The sequence below is a fragment of the Battus philenor genome, unplaced genomic scaffold (assembly GCF_028537555.1).
Source record: "Battus philenor isolate CCGP_79_NKW_IND1 unplaced genomic scaffold, ilBatPhil1.0.hap1 SCAF_20, whole genome shotgun sequence".
Classification (NCBI taxonomy): domain Eukaryota; kingdom Metazoa; phylum Arthropoda; class Insecta; order Lepidoptera; family Papilionidae; genus Battus; species Battus philenor.
In genome coordinates this window covers 7,468,581-7,487,052 of record NW_027181683.1, presented here as the reverse complement: position 1 = coordinate 7,487,052, position 18,472 = coordinate 7,468,581, and the positions used below count along the sequence as shown (strand labels likewise).

Sequence of the window (18,472 nt, the reverse complement as noted above, 5' to 3'; positions counted from 1 at the left end):
AAAAATATAATATTCAGTCACGAAATCAAAAAACGTGCTTCACAGTTGAACCCTGTCAAAAACAACTATCGGCTCCTGCTACACACAATGCGCTTTAGTTCTGAGCTTTCCGCAGTTGTAAATAGATGAGAGCAGCTACTTATAAATTAATTTTTTAATTAGATACGATAAACACAACACTTATTATTTAAAATTTCATACAAGACGGTCAACTACTAGTGCCCTTACCATATATATATTTACATTCTTTTACTTTCATAACACTTTATAAACCTTTATACTGTTTTAAGTGCCTTTTTCTCTATATCGATAAATAAACGCTTTTTTAGTTTCAGATTTAACAAATACAAAATACCATGTACTACAAAACTACCTTCACAAAACAAAGTAACCATCTCAAATCCAACTGTTTTTGTCAAAACTACACTACAGTTACTTCATATTAGCTTAATCTAAAATGCATTGTTACAATTCAAGGGTCTTACTTAAGATTGGCTCTTTTAACCCCACACACATTTTTCACACTTGCATAGCTTTGCATATATGTTCAGTTTGCATACAATGCCTTACACTAAGCATAGCTACAATTTAAAAATATTTTATAATTTCAGTTACATATAGTTAATAAGCAACCTGTAACATATAGTGTGATTCAATCATGAATAATATTAATGAAAAATAATTAAATTCACAAGATCTTTATTTCAATATTTTTATATCTTCTTTATCCTGGAGGCCAACGCATTTGACGACCCCCCAAGATATGGAGGTGGAGATGGTAAACACTCTGTGCACCATTCTTCCCATCATTGATGACAAGCCGGAACCCGTTTTCATCTAATCCTTCATTAGCTGCAATTTTCTTTGCAGCTATCAATAAATGACCTTAAAAGAATATAATAATAAATACTTTTGAATTAAAATTATATTTATATGACTTAGTAGTTTAGTTCATAAAATTAATTGTTGTCAACTAGATTTTTCTGTAGATGCCATTAAAAGAAAAATCACCTGTAATTAATTTTTATTATACCCCAGAAGTGTATAAAGATCACTGTATTCAGTAGTAGACAATATTTTTTTATTGTACTTTATTGACTCCTATTACATTTTGGGCAATGGCAACCTTAATGTCTCGCAGTCTCTGCCAATCAAGCACAAAAATGTGTTAAATACTTTACTACTATATTACTTTGTACTAGAATGCTATTAGTTAAATAAGATCAAATAAGATAACACACTTTACAAAGTTGGTATAGTTATCAAAAAAACAGGCAATAATTCTCTGTACCTCTCTTGATAACATGAAATAAGACACATGCAGAGATCAGATATAAAAAAAATCCCTGAATGCTAAGTTAAATGAATAACAGCTTGTGTAAGTGGTGTAAAATGATATATTACACCTGCTTGTGCATAGGACTGCAAAAATTCCTTTGGTTAATTTATATATTAATAACATTCATTAGAGCCCTTTCCTTGGAAAAAATTAAGCAATTACTCAGTGGAGTATGTGACCTTTGTTCATGTCTTGTTTATCTTTGCTCCAAAATAATAACATGAATACTTGTTTGTGAAATATATATAACAAACAAAATTAGATAATGTAAAAGATATACCAAGAAGCTGCTCATCTTCATCAGTAGCTTGTGATAATTGTGGTATTGGCTTCCTGGGGATCACAAGAATGTGGGTCGGAGCTTGAGGATTCACATCGTGGAATGCTACACACTGAAACAATTTTTTTTTTCATAATATAAATATAACTTAAGTATAAAACAAAAATAAAATGCTTATATCGTCATGAGTAGGTAAAAAAAAACTATTGTTTATCATCTTCATTTTATTTTAATAAAATAAGGAAGTAACTATGCATTAAAAAAACGATAATCTTTAAAAGCTGATGTATATAAAATAAATAGAACCAAAACGTACCTGATCATCTTCGTAGACAAATTTGGCCGGTATTTCTTTCCTTAAAATCTTTCCAAAAATAGTATCACCGCCGGCAACAGCGGTCTGCGCTAACTTGACTTCACTTGCCATTATTCCTCTTGAAACTATAGATATCTTCTGAAAGAATTCTAGAAAAGAGGTGACACTGACATTGCGCACATATTTTTTTTACGTTATAGCAATGACTATAAGCTTTTGGCTTGTGTCAAATTCGGCGTGGAGATTTTCAAGTTTAACCTCCACAGTTTTTACTACTTCATCACTATATTTGTTTTTCATGAATTGGAAGTATAGAATGAACACTTCTTTGTTTGTGATTAAATTTTAACGGTTTACAACCTGGTGCTCGAAAATAAAGTCCGACCACCCTGACCGACAATCGTCTCGGACGAACGTAGAATTTCCAAGAGCAAACGGTGTGTTTGGCTTTTGTGCGCATAGCTCTCGATGACGAATGGGCTTAATAATACTAGTTCACTCCCTTTCCTACAAGTTTTCTTCATTCAACAATATAATAATAAAATAATATAATCGTAGTTTCGGCCCATAGACGCCCAGTGCAAAGTACAAAGATATCTATGTGGGATATACCATAATCGCCACGCTTGGTACGCTCGGATTGGCGATCGCAATGTGGAATAATAGTATGCGGACACTACTTCATTACCCTGGAAACTTGTTTTTGAACTGTTATATAATTAATGAACAAAGTGTGGTTTATTACCCGGAAATCGAAGCAGATACCTAAGATTACAAATGTCAGTCCTCAACTGGCAACCATTGCTTACCCTTAGACTTTCTAGTATATATTTAAACCATAGTAATTACATTATTTTTATTAGTTGGAATTGAATTTTCACGTGAAGACAAAAGATAAAACTGTTTATCAAAATCTTTATAAAAAATTTTAGGTAATGATAAAAATATTCCCTTTTATTTGAGTCTCGCTTAAGTCCGGCGAAGTTTCTCTTAAGTGACATCCATATTCAAAATAATTACTCGAGAGGAATTAATACGATTTAGTTTAAGTTTTTGTTAGTTTAATTCATATTTATTAAAAATAAATGAAATTAATACTAGTTTTTTTTTTTACTTTTTTGTCAGTTACAGTAAGGTAAAGGTATTAAGAAAGAAATTTGCGATAATAACAAAAGAAACTTGGAAAATTAATTAATATTAAAAAAATAATTCTCTATGTCTTTATCAAACTTTATAAAAGTGACAGTTTCAATTATATATTTGATTCTTTGTAGTTTGTTCATTTACCGAAATGAAATTATTAAAATAAAACATAAGTTTAATATTGTTGTTTCGGTAATTTTTTTAAATGCTTATTTTTTAAACTCTTTATTGTATATCAGGATATAGAAAAAGAAAATTAATCATATTAGCAAACACACTAATACCTTTCATAAAAAAATCATCACAGTCTAGAAGTAGGTGTAATTGGCCAAAGCACTGATTGTGGTACAATACATAGAACAGGTTTTGGTTTTTCGATAATTTTAACCTGGTATCTATTCATATGGAATCCTCTTTGATTAGCTATTTTGTTTGCAACACGCAAAAGATGACCTGCAACAAATTGTTCTACAAAATTCAGCCCTTTTTTATTATACCACACGTGCATTAGAAATTTGAACATGTTTATTATATTAATCTTTAGGAAGTCGCTGTGTTATAATACGTCTGTGATAAAGTTTAAAAAAGGTTAGATTAGGTTACATGCGTATATGATAAAAAAGATTATTAACATAAAATGATAAGTAGTTATATATATATATATATATATATATATTTAACTTAACCCAATCTTTTGAAGAACATTCCATTGTAGCATAAATTACTTACCTAAAAGTTTTTCATCTTCTATTGATGGTTGAGATAGTTTAGATATAGGTTTTTTTGGCTCTACTATAAAGTGCATTGGTGTGTGATTCTTGAATATTTCATCGTATACTACGCACTGTAAAATAACCTTAATACATTAAATAATAAAATTATTAAAAGCATTTTTATATCGTCGCAATGTTATACAAAATTATACGTAACTTCATAAATGTATTTAACATTTATGAAAAAACTTTACCTGTTTGTCTTCATATAAAATATTTTTTAATGGCACTTCATTTAAAATTTCTTGTTTTTGTTTGTGATTCAACATTTTGACAACAATCGAACTTTGATACATAAAAAAAACTTCGCGTAATCGTATGATCAGACTGTTCAATAGACAAGAACATAAATAAATCTCGCTAAATATGTATTAATTAAAATAAAATTTATTGAAATACTTAAAATCACTATTAACTCGTTATATAAAAAGCTATAAGCGACAACCCTGCTTTGATAAAGATTTTTTAGGTACGGCCTGTTTTTTGTTTTTCTTTAACACATAACTAAAGAAATATTTATTTTTATAAGGTGTTTTCAAATGCAAAATTCATCATCAATTCATTTTACTTAACTTTTTCCTGTTGTGGTTTCATTTGTTGAAAAATAAAACAATACAAAACATTTTTGGATTTTATAAGTACACACATAATATAGTACAATCACATTAACAAATAATCAATACTTAACATATCATTAAATTAAAATAATTGTGAAAACAAAACAAACATATATTTTATATAGCAATTGGAATATGGAAGAGATCGAATTATACACCTATTATCAAATTCTACAGAAGGCATTAATTGGCAATTATATCTATAATTCTTGGTTATGAGAAAGAAAATCATATAAATGTCACAGTTTTGCTACAATGACTATATTGTGTCCAGACATATCAAATAAATAAGTTGAACAATATGTTTTTACCTGTTCTAGAAGTTATTGCATATGTAGATCATTTGCATATAACTAAATTTCATAAAAATAAGTAAACTTTTCTGGTTTTGCTTTTATCAAATAAAAATATTATTTTAACTTCTAAAACTAATTAAAATGGGCTTTGGGTTTACACTAAGCAATCATAAAGCATCAATAGATAAACAACTTTTTGTGGATAAATTTCAATAAATAATTTTGATGTCTAGTTGATAGCTTACCTATTCCAAAACAACAAAACTTGTGAACACAATTTTCACATCTGTGCAATTTCCAAAGTAAAGGCTGTTCCAAAATGATATTTAAGAATTATAAAAGTTAATTGTTTGTTTTATAACAGTCTAGTGTAGTACTGGTAGTACTAATCTAGCTTAGTCAATAGTTAATCATCATTCAACTTTTTTTCAAATAGTATAATAATAATAATTAAGGTATTACTTAGCATTTGTTTGTTTTTGGTAAACAATATTTTTTTTTATAAATGTATATCAAAATGTTACATACAATTCCATTGTCTGTTCAAAATAATTACATAAGACTATTGTATTATAGTGGTACATATTACATCAAAAACCGCTGCATGGCAACGTTTCACAGCCAGTTATATATTAATTATTCTACATAATTTATTGGTTCATACATTCTTTGTTTGATTAATACATTCTTTCTTTACTAATAAGAACAATAAGTGATGGTTTAAATATGATGGGGAATGAATGAATGTATTAAATTAAAATGTCTACTTTCATCTACAATTTTTATTTTACCTTTACAATGATGGCGCGACTGAAACTAACTGTGGCGTTTGTTAGCATTAATTTTTGAAGGCAACCTACATACACAGTAAGCATATTTACAGAAGAAAATCTTAAAGCATAGCAAAGCCTATGCACAGTCAATTTATAAATTATTTTCTCAATGAAGATTATTTTTTTGCCATAGCCATATACATTTTAATATGTTTAAGGATAAACCTGTCAAATGAAGGGTAGTGATGGTCAAATGATTGGAAGTGGTCTATGTACCATTATTTAAATTAAACTAAATGATAACCTTTAATTTTATTTACAAATCGGCCATAAGAAAAGGAAAGGATTCTTTTCAGTAATTGTTTTTACATTGACTTAATTAGATTTATCTTTTTGGTAGAAGTGTGATGTAGTAGTATTTTGAAATATTAAATTCTGTACAGCACCGCATTTGCTCTCGCCAACTTTACCATTAGTCACCATTATTATTATGAGTATATTAGTTTTATATAATGTTTGACACTTAAACAAATTTACAGAAGTTACATCAAAATTTAATTTTTTATCTCAGACTACTGACTAAAATTTCATTAAGCATGTAATGTTAATTAAGTTGTATAATGAAAGCAGATGCATTCAAATGATGGACCTAAGAGTACCTGGCGTTTAATTTACCATGTCTCATATAGTATTTATTTATAAACACAATCAGTTTTAATATTTATATATACTTTATAAATTTATACTAGTATGTATATATAGACTATGGTAAAGGTTGGAATTATCTATTTTTGAAAATATTACAACAAAAGATGTTTCTGCAGTGCCAAATCAAATACCAGGTACTAGACTATAATAAATTGTTAACTCTAACGAAGTTAATGAATTATTTAAATGCACAATTTGAAAGTTCAACTATATAAATACATAACACTATTATATTACTTGTAGTCTTGCTATATGTAGAATTCACAATGGTTGAATGACAGATGCAGTTGTCAAAAAAACTTAAAGGTGTGAAAAATTACTTTCCAACCTGATTTTTTATATAACTCACAAAATATCCCAGTACACATTTTTAGTTAAATACAAAATAAACATAAAATATTGCATTTGCTACATCATTACCCGTCATCTTGAGTAGCCTCAGTAAATTCATACACAATCATTAAACTTAAAAGTACTTCTCTTTATATTAATCTTTTGGAATTATTCTGCACTAGTTAATGTCAATAATTGTTTTTCATCACAAGATCACTTTAACACTGTATTCTCACATTTTGTCACTTGTGTTTACAAATTGTTAGTGTTTTCGTGGTGGCTTGAGTAACCGTTACCCCCACGTGGGGTCATACTTGGTCCAGGGGTAATCGGGGGCGAGGTATACCCTCCGTCCGCGAATAAAACATGTCACTATACCCATATAAGCTGTACGCGGAATACCACTCTGTAACATACAAAAGTTATGACATTTACATTAACTTTTTTCTTAATTTTTTTTATATTGCAATTGGTTTTTGATCGTAGAAGTTTGATGTATTGAATATCGACTTCTTTAATATAACTCAGTTTGAAGCTGTAAAGAATGTCACAGTAAAAATAGGGTTTGGATATCTATGACTCTGGGTTATGGTAGGTCTGAGCATCTTCTTAGGTTGCCCTTACGCACCGATTTTTTAAATATTTTTTACAGTTTTTCATCGACGAAGCTGTATAAGTCGTAATAGTACAGAGGTGGCCAAACTGCGGCTCTTTGAACGATTATTTTGGGCTCCGATTGATTATTTCGAATCATTTCAATATTTAAATTTATATTTCCTATGTTAGCAGGGAAATGGAAACAAATTACTGTTTTGAATGAGTTATTATTATTATTCCAACATAAAATTAGCAAAACCCAAATACTGATCATAATTAATTAACTGGCATCTAATGTATTATTAGGAGTGTGTGGTATATGTGTATCTATCTTCAAAACGCTTGCTTACATTTTGCACTTTTGTAGGTATAATATATATAATTTCAGTAAATGTGATTTTCATGAAAAAAAACTTTTTTTCGTGTTTTAAATGCGTAATCAATTGCGGTTTGCTAAACATTTCAAATTTCGAAAATAGGCTCGCACTGTCAAAGAGCTTGGCCAACCCTGTAATAGTAAATTGCTACAAACTATTGGATAGTAATAAATGTTGGTTACAACAGGTATAAGAACTTTTATCCGTCATTAAAAAAACTTACCCGGAAATCATCCATAAGACCGAGTTTTTTGGCGGCCTTCTGATATGTCTTGGCGTTTGAGTACGTCACCCGGACGGCGGCGTCTCCGGCACTGGATATCACTTCATCGGCGGACATTTCCGGGAGCGCATACACTGTCGACATCAACGCCTCGTCGTACACGTCCTGGGAAGTTAAATATACGTTTTAGTACCACCTTCAAGCTCCTCTATGAAAAATATTTTAACAAGACGTCAGTCAGTTGAAGTAATTCAATGTATATTTTGATACATTTTTTATTCACAAACTGGGATGGTTGGCAGTTTCAATGTGTAATGTAACCATGAGGTACGCCGTTCGAGTCGGATTGACTATCGGCCGTGACTTTGTTTTCGCAGGAGCATAAGAGGACTTTTACTCGAGCTTCTGGTATACCAACAATAGCATTCATGCTAGAATTTTAATTTATCTGATTTTTCTCCATAAAATGTAGGCGTTATCATGAATATTCGCTTTGTTGCTTAACATCATTTTCAAATACTTTGTAATTTAGCTTACCTTAAGTAAATAAGTTAGGTTAAGTTTGGTGAACTCCACAAAATCTGAATTGAGGTGCATGTATCGAAGGTGCATATCGAAAAAGAGACCCTTGCTAACTCCAATCTGTAATAATGAGACAATAAAAAAAATGTGCATTAAACTTGATATTTTTTTATTTGAATTTATAATTATCGATATCATTCAAGGTAATTAGAATTTCTAGTAGTGCGTAAGTAGTACTAAGGGAAAGACCATATATTTTGATCATGATTTGAAAGAATCGCTTTCGAATGAAATAATACCTTCCCAAAGGAGTAGGTCCTCGAGATCTCTGGTCTGATACACGACCGCCCTTGGGTGTTTTCCGGGTCTCTTAGCCAGTCGTCGAAGAATCTATAACGAGATGCCCATTGATAAGTTACATTATTTTACTTTCATCTTGAACCAAATAATGTTGTTACTGTTAAAATAAAAATATAAAATTAATCTTTCTGATACAGGAATACTTACCGTAATATGATACATTAGGTATATTAGCCTGAAATTATTTTGAAGAGAAAACCATTAAAGACTAAAGTTGTAGTTAGGTCATTATAGTGCTACCGAAAGCACAGTGGGTGTACGGGCAGCCAGACGGGCTTCCCTAAGGCGCGGTATAGCGGTTTCGGTAGCACTATATTCATTATGTGACAACCTTCCTGTGCTGTCACTTGAACCACGTTAAACATTGCGATTCCAGGGTGTGCGATCAGAAGCTATCATGGGGGCTAAAAGGTATTCCTATGCTTTAAGAAGCTAGAAACATCAAAAAAGAGCTATTGTGCTTGTTACACAGATTAAAGAAGATATGTAGAATTATCGGAACCAATTGGTTATTTATCGACGCGTATGAGATATATCTGCTTAAGTACCGTATAAGATATATCTGCTTTAGTACTGTATAAGATATATCTGCTTAAGTAAATTAATTTGGAAGGAATATTCCTTTCGTCGAGTATAGGTCAAGGGAGGGTAAGATGTTCATTAAATTAATAAATTTTAATGTAATTCCCAATTCACATATACATTTTGGTGAATAATGTTTTGTAAAATGGAAACAAAGTTAGAGTTAATTGTTTTTTTTAAAAAAAGACTCACGCTTCTGGCCAGTTCGGTTCCAGTTGCAGCCAAGTTTCTCTTCGCAGAATCCAGCCGAGTCCTGGGAAGAAGTCAGTTCTATGAAGCAGTTCAGGATGGGATGTGTCTATGACTTCCTTCTTTCCATTGTCGTTCCATGCTGATACGCACCTTAAATATTAATACACAATTGTTCTCAACCAGAAGCAAGTACCGACTTGTTCAAAAGCAAGCGACTCTATCAAAGTTAAGTCCTTAATATAAGTCGGAGAAAGAGCCTCGGTGGTGTTTTTAGAACAAGCATCTGGTAACAGATAAGTTATTACATTTATTACTAACATTACTTACAAAATATAGTTTTTATACTTTTTTGTCTAGTTTTAAGCCTTACTAGATGTAGTAGTCAATATTAGTTTAAAACGTCTGTATTTAGATCTTCATCTTTTTACGAGTATAATCTACTTTCTGTACTGTGTAACACTGCACATCAGTCAATAATATTTGTTTGTTGTTTTTGCTAAATTATTATAATATTTATATATATTTTTTGTAAATTCGGTTAGTATATGAATAAATTATCACATTATTATGTCTTACCATATGCTGGGATCTTTATGAAGAAGTGGATAGGTGCCCAGGAAGAACTCGAAGAAATCTGGCGAAATGTCCAGATCATCTGGAGCGTAATAATGATACAGATTAAAATTGATATCAGTGAGTATTTGTGACAATCACTAGTGTTATATATAATATTTCTTACGCATACCCAAGTTCAGTTTTCACCTTTAATAGCTTTCAGTTGTGGGTAGGAGCAGTGATAGCCCAGCGCTAGAGGACTTAGACTTGCAATCGTAGGTAGCAGGTTCGATTTCCGGAATACATTCTTATATAATAATTCACGCTTTGTTTATTAATTACATATGGGATTGGTACTGTTCCCATAACAAGTTTCCAGAAGATGGCAATTTCAGCAGCGTTCTCTGCGTATCAAAACACAATACTGCGACAGCCAACCCGCATCAAAGAGTGGAGATTATGGCATATCCCCCAAATATCTTTGGGGAGACCTATGCCTTACAGTGCGCATCTAGGGGCTAAAACGACGACGGCAAGACAATAGGTGGACTTACGAAACAATCAAAGTCGCGGGTAGTCGCTGGATACGGGTAGTGATCATCATGACGATCTTAATGAAGGCCTAGGCCTGAGATGATATGATCATGATAAATAGGAGAATGTAATATGTACATAAATTACACATGTACATGTACTATATAACATCATGTAGTCAAAGAAACTCCATTTTTAAACTATTTGGTTTGTCGATAGCAATGATTACCATTCAACTCACCTTCGACTATGATCACCGCCTCGTGTCCTAACGTCTTCAGAACATGATTCAAGGCAAACCGATAATGCCTTGCTATCTTGTAGTATCCTCTAAACTTCACCTTCACCCGGGGTAATTTAATTTCAGATAAATCTGGTTGTTGTACTACTGTAATAGTAGGATCCACTTCCGTAAAGCTTTTTATCACTTGGAATGTCGCGTTGTGGGCACAGTCCTAAAACAATAACACTTGATTAATTTTTTAATATTTATTGTCCATAACACACCAGAAAGAAAATATAGATGTAATAACATAAAGTACGAAGGGCTACAGGTTCCAATTTCTTATCGACAACCATAGTTTGAAAACAGTACAAATAGCGCGTCGGCAGTCCAAGTCATTATACGAGTACGAGATAGTTTTGTCTATAATAAATATAATGTACAAATTTAAATTTAAGTATTAATCATACTATTCGATGTAATCTATATGAGATATTCTCATATGTACTGATATATCACTGAACCTATAAGATGTAGATTTAAAATTTTTATAGAATTTTCATGTCGTCGTGTAGAGGTGAAGTAAGAACGGTTTTTAATTAATAATTTTTTATTGACACCGGCAAAGACAAGGGAGGCGTTCACTAGTTTCGCGAAGCCGGCAGGGGATAGCTAGTATTATATATGATAATGAGCAATGAAATCGGAATTGTTATTGCGTTTCAAGTGGCAGCTCATGCCCATGTCCATTTTCTTCGTCTATGGGATGTAATAGCTTGGCAGTCTCCAAAACCGGTGGAATACCGTAATGGGCCGAAAGGTGATGCACGAGAGACGATTTGACTGTGAAGATAGGGATTGTGAAGGACAGAAGGAAACTATAATATGAGAGATTGTGAAGAATGAAATGAGAAAGTGAAATAAAAGAATAATATGAGAGAATAGTTTAACCGAGTTTGTAATGTCCCTGTCCCACACATGGCGGAGGGGAACAAGAGGTCCCCAAAAAGGATGGCCATAAAAAAGCGTAATAGCCCTATCTAAGTCGGCAGAGGTTTAATGCGTACGATCGCCTGCAATGGTCGCGCTTGGTGATAAGGGGAACATTGAACCATTTCATCTGCTGTTTTTATTGACTGAATGTAATTGTTTGATTCATTGCCGGGTTTACAGGTTTTATTTCAGGTTCACCAGGGGTGGCAGAGAGCGTGGGCCATAGCCTAAATCCCTTTTTTAATAACTAAGTTAAGGGCTCCTTCCCCAGGTGCCTTAACTAGCTCTTAGATCACTTGGTCTATCAAGCGACCGATAAGGTCTTCGAGAGAAGCAGGCTGAACCATGGTTTATTTATCTGGAGAATTTATATAGTTAACTATAATGCATCTATAGTGTTTAGCGCTGGAAGTAGTGAAAGAAGTTCTAGATTCTATCGTTAATTAAAAAACTGTTTTGATTAGCGACACCGCGTATGAGTCCCGCGTTTGCCCACCAGGTCGTCCTGTTGTCTGGCTGCAAAGCGCCATGTGTTTGTCATATCAAATTACTCTTCCACTTCTGTTCCGCAGGACAGGTCATTATTCATTTTTATGAACGTAGGCATAAATGCACTGAGAAGAAACGATTATTTTCACCTACACACCATTTATATACACTATCACAACAATATCAATGTTTAACAAGTGTACGATCAAGCAAATGACAAAAGTTCCAGTATAATTTACAACATAATTGACGCCATCCTTGTTCGTAGCGCAGACTATTGTTGTGGTATTCACGCCCGATGGTATAACACGGATGTTATATTGATTTACAAATTCAATAGCTTCTTAACACTCACAACATCCGTTAAATCGTAGACTTTATGTATTTGAAAGTATATAGAATGTCCCGAGTAAAAAAAAAAAAAACCTTTAAACATTGTTCACATTTTGAATATTTAATTGCCCAATTTAATAAAACCCCCACGCATCTTTCATCGACTCAATTTGCCTTTATTTTTAATCTATTTAAAATATTGCGTAACTTAGGTGCTAATACTTAATCATAATTTTTTTACATCATTTTTACATAACATCTAGTTGGTTCGTTTCCTGTGCCAAAAAAAAACTACAAATGATTTTCTTCTAATTAAAAAAAAAAAAACAGCTCCTAAATAAATGAGACTTTTTCCTGACAATCCAAAACCATGGAAAGCTGTGTATAAAAAATATAATTTGACTTAAGGCTTTTTTTTAAATATCTCGTATTTGAAAGTCTATTCTTAATTAATTATTCAATTTAAATAAAGCCGTACCTAAACCTTTACTGGAAATAGTTTTCATTAAATTTAAAACAAGATTTTTGCTTAGAATATATCATTTTTAGGAAAAAAAAATTTTGGACGTAGTTCATATTATATTTTCTATTTGTATAGACTTACTTGGCTTATAATAATGGGGAATGTTTCCTTGTTTGGTCTGAATTTGACCAAGTTGTCCAGACAGCGCTTCACTGTTATCCTATCGCATGCAATGACCAGCACTGGCAATACTGGGTTCGAGTAGCCTGAAAAAAAAATCTCATATTGGCTAACACTAACTAAAAATCTAGTTAGAAATCTGATTTATTTAAAAATGCTTAAATGGATTGGATCGAGCGGGTAAACGAATCATTTTTGTTTTCGAACGGAAATCACTGTTTATGTTGTAATGCAACCGAAACCGCTGTATCGCTTGTTAGGAAAACGCAAAGAAGTGAGGACGGAAAAATAAGAGCATTAGCGCCGCCCACGTGAGGGTTAACGGCGCACAGACGTAACAGAGTGTCTGATACTCCCTACGTCTTACCAAGCGCATACCTAAGGCGCGGTACAGCGGTCTCGGTCGCACTACGGTTCACTATAGTATAACGATACAGGCCTTATGCGGTTTGGTAATGTAATGTATACTATGTATTATATATTTCCGCAGTTAGAGAACCTGGGAACGAGACCGCAGTGACTACTATCTCTCAATACGTGTTCAGCATTTCCATTTCTACTTGATTAGAATTATAATAATTTGAAACCAAATAACATCAAGGTTATTAGACAAAGTGAATTAAATAAATAGTTAAATTAAGTTTAAAAATATTTTTTTGAGTTAACTAATTTTTTTTTGTGAAATATTAATATATTAATGGTATCTACAGAGCAATGGTAAATACCATAGTTTTATTATATATGTATATCTAATTTTATTCACACATTATATATATATATATATATATATACACATATATATATACATATCGAATCTTCATTTCAGACGTCTAATGTAGACATATAGCATACAGCATCTTCCGGCGACCTTAATATATGATGTAAATAAATAATTTTCTAATCTTCTATATTATACTATTATCCTCCATTCTGGTGGACATACAATATAATATTACGACACACACCATGTGTTTGCTTGTGGTGTAATGTAACGCGCTCTGTTTTGATTGCAGCCGATAAAGAGAGCTACGGGGCGGAATTCAAACAAAATGCAATATTTCATTCAAAACCAATTTTACAGAGGTTGAGTACTCTTGAACATTCTTGAATCGGAATACTAAACGTGTATTGACGGAGCCAAAATCAATGTTTTCTTTCAGGGGGCATTTTGCCTGTTCTTTCTATGGAGCGTCCACCCAAGCAACCTAAAAGCTTGGGTGCATCCTAGTTTGGTAAAACAGCTCAGGCCTAGATTCCTTCGGTAAATACGTTCCCTCTGAAGGGGCGGAGGGATCGCTTAGTGTGACAAGAGGTAATACAGGGTGTATGGAGAAAGATTGATTGACATTATATGATGGAATAGAAATGCGGATTTTATTTTCTAAAGAGTATCATTATGTATTATCTAAATGTATTCTGTCGAGTTTCACACACTGTTCAATATGTAGCCTCGTTTTCTATCCTACACGCTTCAGTAAACTTAATTCAATTGAGATGTTTCAGTCGATGCGATGGGATGCGATCTCTTGGAGACCAGTGACGACAGTTTTGCCTGTTGACGTGGCCGCGTAAGTGAAAATGAGCCACGTCGCCCCAAAAAATGCAGATGCCCCTGATTCGCAGTATAAAAACGCTCCAACATCGTTTGACAAAATGTTTTGCGTGAAATAATAACAGCGAATATTTTGAATTTTAAAAGAACGGATTTTTAGAGCGTCCTTTCGAGCGACCCTCTTGGAAATTCAGTGATGTTGTTCTTTTTCGTATTGGAGTCTTGGATTTTAACAGACACTGTTATCAACCAGTTCAATATTTTAGGGATCCTAGAAGATTGACATGACCGAGGGGTCTTCATAGCCGAAGCAGTTGCGCGAAATCTCTGCACCCAGGAACGAATTAAATTAATATATGGCCAGTCACTTTTCCGTCGAATACAGAATTGTGAACAAAATCGCCGAAGAGCTGTTACGTGAGAATCATTGCCCTTAAAAATGCCTTGAAAGCTAACGACAACTCGTCCCAGTTGTATATAATCATCCACAACTCTGAGCGTAACATCTCCAACAACTATTTGAGTGGGTACGACATGGGCATTAGATACTTATACTTTCGTCTTATCCATATTTCTTTTAAAACCTTCTTGCCTGGGGGCTCTTCTTAGGTAATTGAACATTGTAGCTGGGTCTTCCTTGGTCTCAGCCATTACGACTATGTCATCGGCAAACTGAAATTCAGTGGTGTACTCGCCATTTATGTTGATGTTGTGCCCGCTTCAGTCTATGATCTTCAAGATTTCTTCCAGTGCAGCAGTGAACAGTTTCGGAAGGGTAATATTTTCGAATCTCTCACCTATCTACAACTGAATTGGTTTTAAGCTCAAGTTCTGTAGCCTGACTGACAAGGTTGCATTTTCATAAAAGCATTTCAAAATCTGCATGTATCAATAGTTAAGCTGGCATTTTTGGAAGGACTGCAGCACTAACCAAGTCTCAACCAAATCAAATGCTATCTTGATAGACAGATATATGGGACCATTATAGTTAAGAATTAAAGGACACTATAGCAAGAGAAAATCAATAGTAAAAAATCACAACCTGAAAAATCAATCATCAAATTGTACTGCAAATTTTCTATAACATTGCAACTTTGAGATGAAATTTAAAACTTTTATTAATAAAAAAAAATATCACACACAACAGATGTTCAATATTTTACAAAATTTTTACACAATTTATTTTGTTTGTTTTGTTCGCTGAACTCAAAAGAGTCCATTATAATATTACAGGAATTATAAATGTGGAATCCTATTTTAATTATTTTTTTTAAAAAGAAATTTTGAATTTCAACAAAAAATGCTGAGAGAATATTATACTTACTGGCTTAGAAATACTGCACCGAGGAATACAACACATAACACGGGACAATGACATAAGATAGGTTGCAGGCATAACATTTAAGAGAGTGGCCAGAAAGAGATCTGAGTGGCATAGGTCTTTGCCTACTGGCAAACAAACTTGAAAAAGTTAAATGAAGCCAGATAAATGAATAATTTAACTTCATTATGTTAACAAGTAAATATGTATATTTAAAAACCCTAAATCCAATTGTTTGTACAAAAGAGTTTATTATTTATTATTATTAATACTACACAAGTTTGAAAGATTTAATATAACAATATATAAACTTTACATATACTAAGATACAATATTTAACAAACATGAAATGCACTGAGTAAATATCTAATAGAGATTTAATTTAAATTCTTTATTCATACTTATTGAATTATTGAAATAAACTGTATTTTTCCTTATACACACATATCCACAAATTACTCTACTATTTTAGTTCAGTTATTGTTATTATAGAATAAATAATTGTTATTAAAAATATAAAAACAAGGTATGTAACCATATTCACCTTTTCACAATTGTTTTAAATTAATTTATCATTGATTAATAATAACAATGGTAAATGATTTGATTAATTATCTGTTACTCTTTGATTTTAAAAGTCTCCATTAGCTGCTGTAGAATAAAACTGCTTCAATGATTAATTCTATTTATATATTTATTGTAAAAATTTATTTTAATTAACATTGAAATGTTAATACATAAATTTAAAATTGTTTACATAAATTAAAATTGATAATTTTACTCTTCTATTTTTAAAAAGCTAATGTCTATAAGACATTCTCATCAAGATTTAATTTACAATTTTGAATAATAGTTTGTAAAAAGAAAGAAATATACTTACTTTCAAAATCCAAGTCATTTTCCAACGTCTCTTTAGCAGGCACCTCGTGAATATAATCATTTTTTTTCAAATGCTGTTTCACTTTGGCCAACAAACTATTACTGTCTGTTAGTTGCTGATCCATTTGGAGCTGAATTTGATTTATTCGATGCTCAATATCACTAGCTCTATGTCGCGGTGACGCTGAACTCGGTACTTCTAGCAATGATGAATGAGATACCAGAAACCATAGTGTCACCAACGCAACAGTTATTATTGTCAATCTACGTATGTTCATCCGCATTTTGAACATTGGTAAATAAAACTTTCATTTATTCAATTGCTGGATCCATACGCCTGATAATAATACACGTTAAATCGTAAAATAAACTGTAAACATAACTAAAATCCCCGAAGGAATAAAAGTATCCAAATTTTGATTCGTAAAGTAATTAAACGCCTCAAAAATTGTAATCGATACAAGATTTTTAGACGACCACTTATTAACATATAAAAATAGTAACTCTTGAGAACAAAACTTTACATTTTAATACGAAGAAAAAATTAATCACAACTATTCAGTCCACAACCACAATAACGATTACTGTGCAGTGACACTGACATAACACTGACACGTAGTGTCAAAACCTTGTTTAGTTTATACGTTGCATACATGAGATCAAAACTGACGGAAACTACGGAATTATAAAATAGATATGATAACTACACTTAATACTATTTCTCTATCTATCAAAAGAGAGTACTACCAATTATATCTTACAATAAATTTTCTTCGAATAAGGAAAAACGAAATAAATTTGCTCCAATATATGCCTTAATTTTGTTTTATAATTGTTATTTTTGTTGTATGATAATGGCAACTGTCTAACCTTTTCGATATGTTCGTTGTTCAATTTCACCTAGGAGTTATTCCACGTCAGAATAGTAACAGTGAAGTCAATTTCAAAAGAGTTTGTTGTAGGTTATCTCTGTTGAAATTTAAATAAAAGCGGATTCCGAGATCGCGGCTTATTTTTAACACATTTTATTAGATCAATAAAAACATGTAACTTCGCCATAGTTATTTCTTTTATAACAAAATCATTTGTAAGTTATCATATAATCATTATAAGTTTGTTTCAGCATTTACCATGTTTAACATTTACATAAGTAAATATATAAATTATGTTTAATTTTATTGTTTAATAAATACAGGTTGTGCTAGATGTTTCAAAGATAAAATAAAATTGTTTAGTACGTCATCTTGGTTTTTAAAACCACTACCATAACTTTTTTATGTATATTCTCATGTACAACTAAGTCATATTAATCATTTTAATTTATCGTATCTACTAATTAAATAACAATAATTAAATAAATATTATATTTCGTAGTAAAGAATAAGAAGGTTCAGTTTTCATAAACTATTAATAAAAATTTAGATCTTTCTTTGTGTATGAATAATATTTCTTCGAGAAGTAGCGTGATGTCGACAGAAAAACTTTTTTATAATCATATATATTCTCGTCCATTTAACTT

At 31.8% G+C, this 18,472-nt stretch overlaps 3 protein-coding genes across 3 annotated transcripts; all 3 read right to left on the bottom strand.

The window, feature by feature from the left end:
• Positions 1 to 682: 682 nt before the first annotated feature.
• Positions 683 to 2,113, bottom strand: LOC137922779 (adenosine 5'-monophosphoramidase HINT1-like). The gene is made up of 3 exons (XM_068765844.1): positions 1,936 to 2,113; positions 1,620 to 1,731; positions 683 to 885 (listed from the first exon to the last, which is right to left on the bottom strand). Exons 1-3 carry the CDS (start codon positions 2,044 to 2,046, stop codon positions 725 to 727), a joined length of 384 nt encoding a protein of 127 aa, XP_068621945.1. The 5' UTR covers positions 2,047 to 2,113; the 3' UTR covers positions 683 to 724.
• Positions 2,114 to 3,367: 1,254 nt separating this feature from the next.
• LOC137923099 (adenosine 5'-monophosphoramidase HINT2-like) lies at positions 3,368 to 4,131 on the bottom strand. The gene is made up of 3 exons (XM_068766234.1): positions 4,046 to 4,131; positions 3,808 to 3,922; positions 3,368 to 3,531 (listed from the first exon to the last, which is right to left on the bottom strand). The coding sequence occupies exons 1-3, from the start codon at positions 4,118 to 4,120 to the stop codon at positions 3,380 to 3,382; spliced, it is 342 nt and encodes a 113-aa protein (XP_068622335.1). The 5' UTR covers positions 4,121 to 4,131; the 3' UTR covers positions 3,368 to 3,379.
• Positions 4,132 to 4,604: 473 nt separating this feature from the next.
• On the bottom strand, positions 4,605 to 17,503 carry Mgat1 (alpha-1,3-mannosyl-glycoprotein 2-beta-N-acetylglucosaminyltransferase). The gene is made up of 9 exons (XM_068765692.1): positions 16,955 to 17,503; positions 13,163 to 13,287; positions 10,762 to 10,975; positions 10,008 to 10,086; positions 9,432 to 9,581; positions 8,597 to 8,687; positions 8,313 to 8,417; positions 7,776 to 7,940; positions 4,605 to 6,984 (listed from the first exon to the last, which is right to left on the bottom strand). Exons 1-9 carry the CDS (start codon positions 17,244 to 17,246, stop codon positions 6,871 to 6,873), a joined length of 1,335 nt encoding a protein of 444 aa, XP_068621793.1. The 5' UTR covers positions 17,247 to 17,503; the 3' UTR covers positions 4,605 to 6,870.
• Between the last annotated feature and the right edge of the window lie 969 nt (positions 17,504 to 18,472).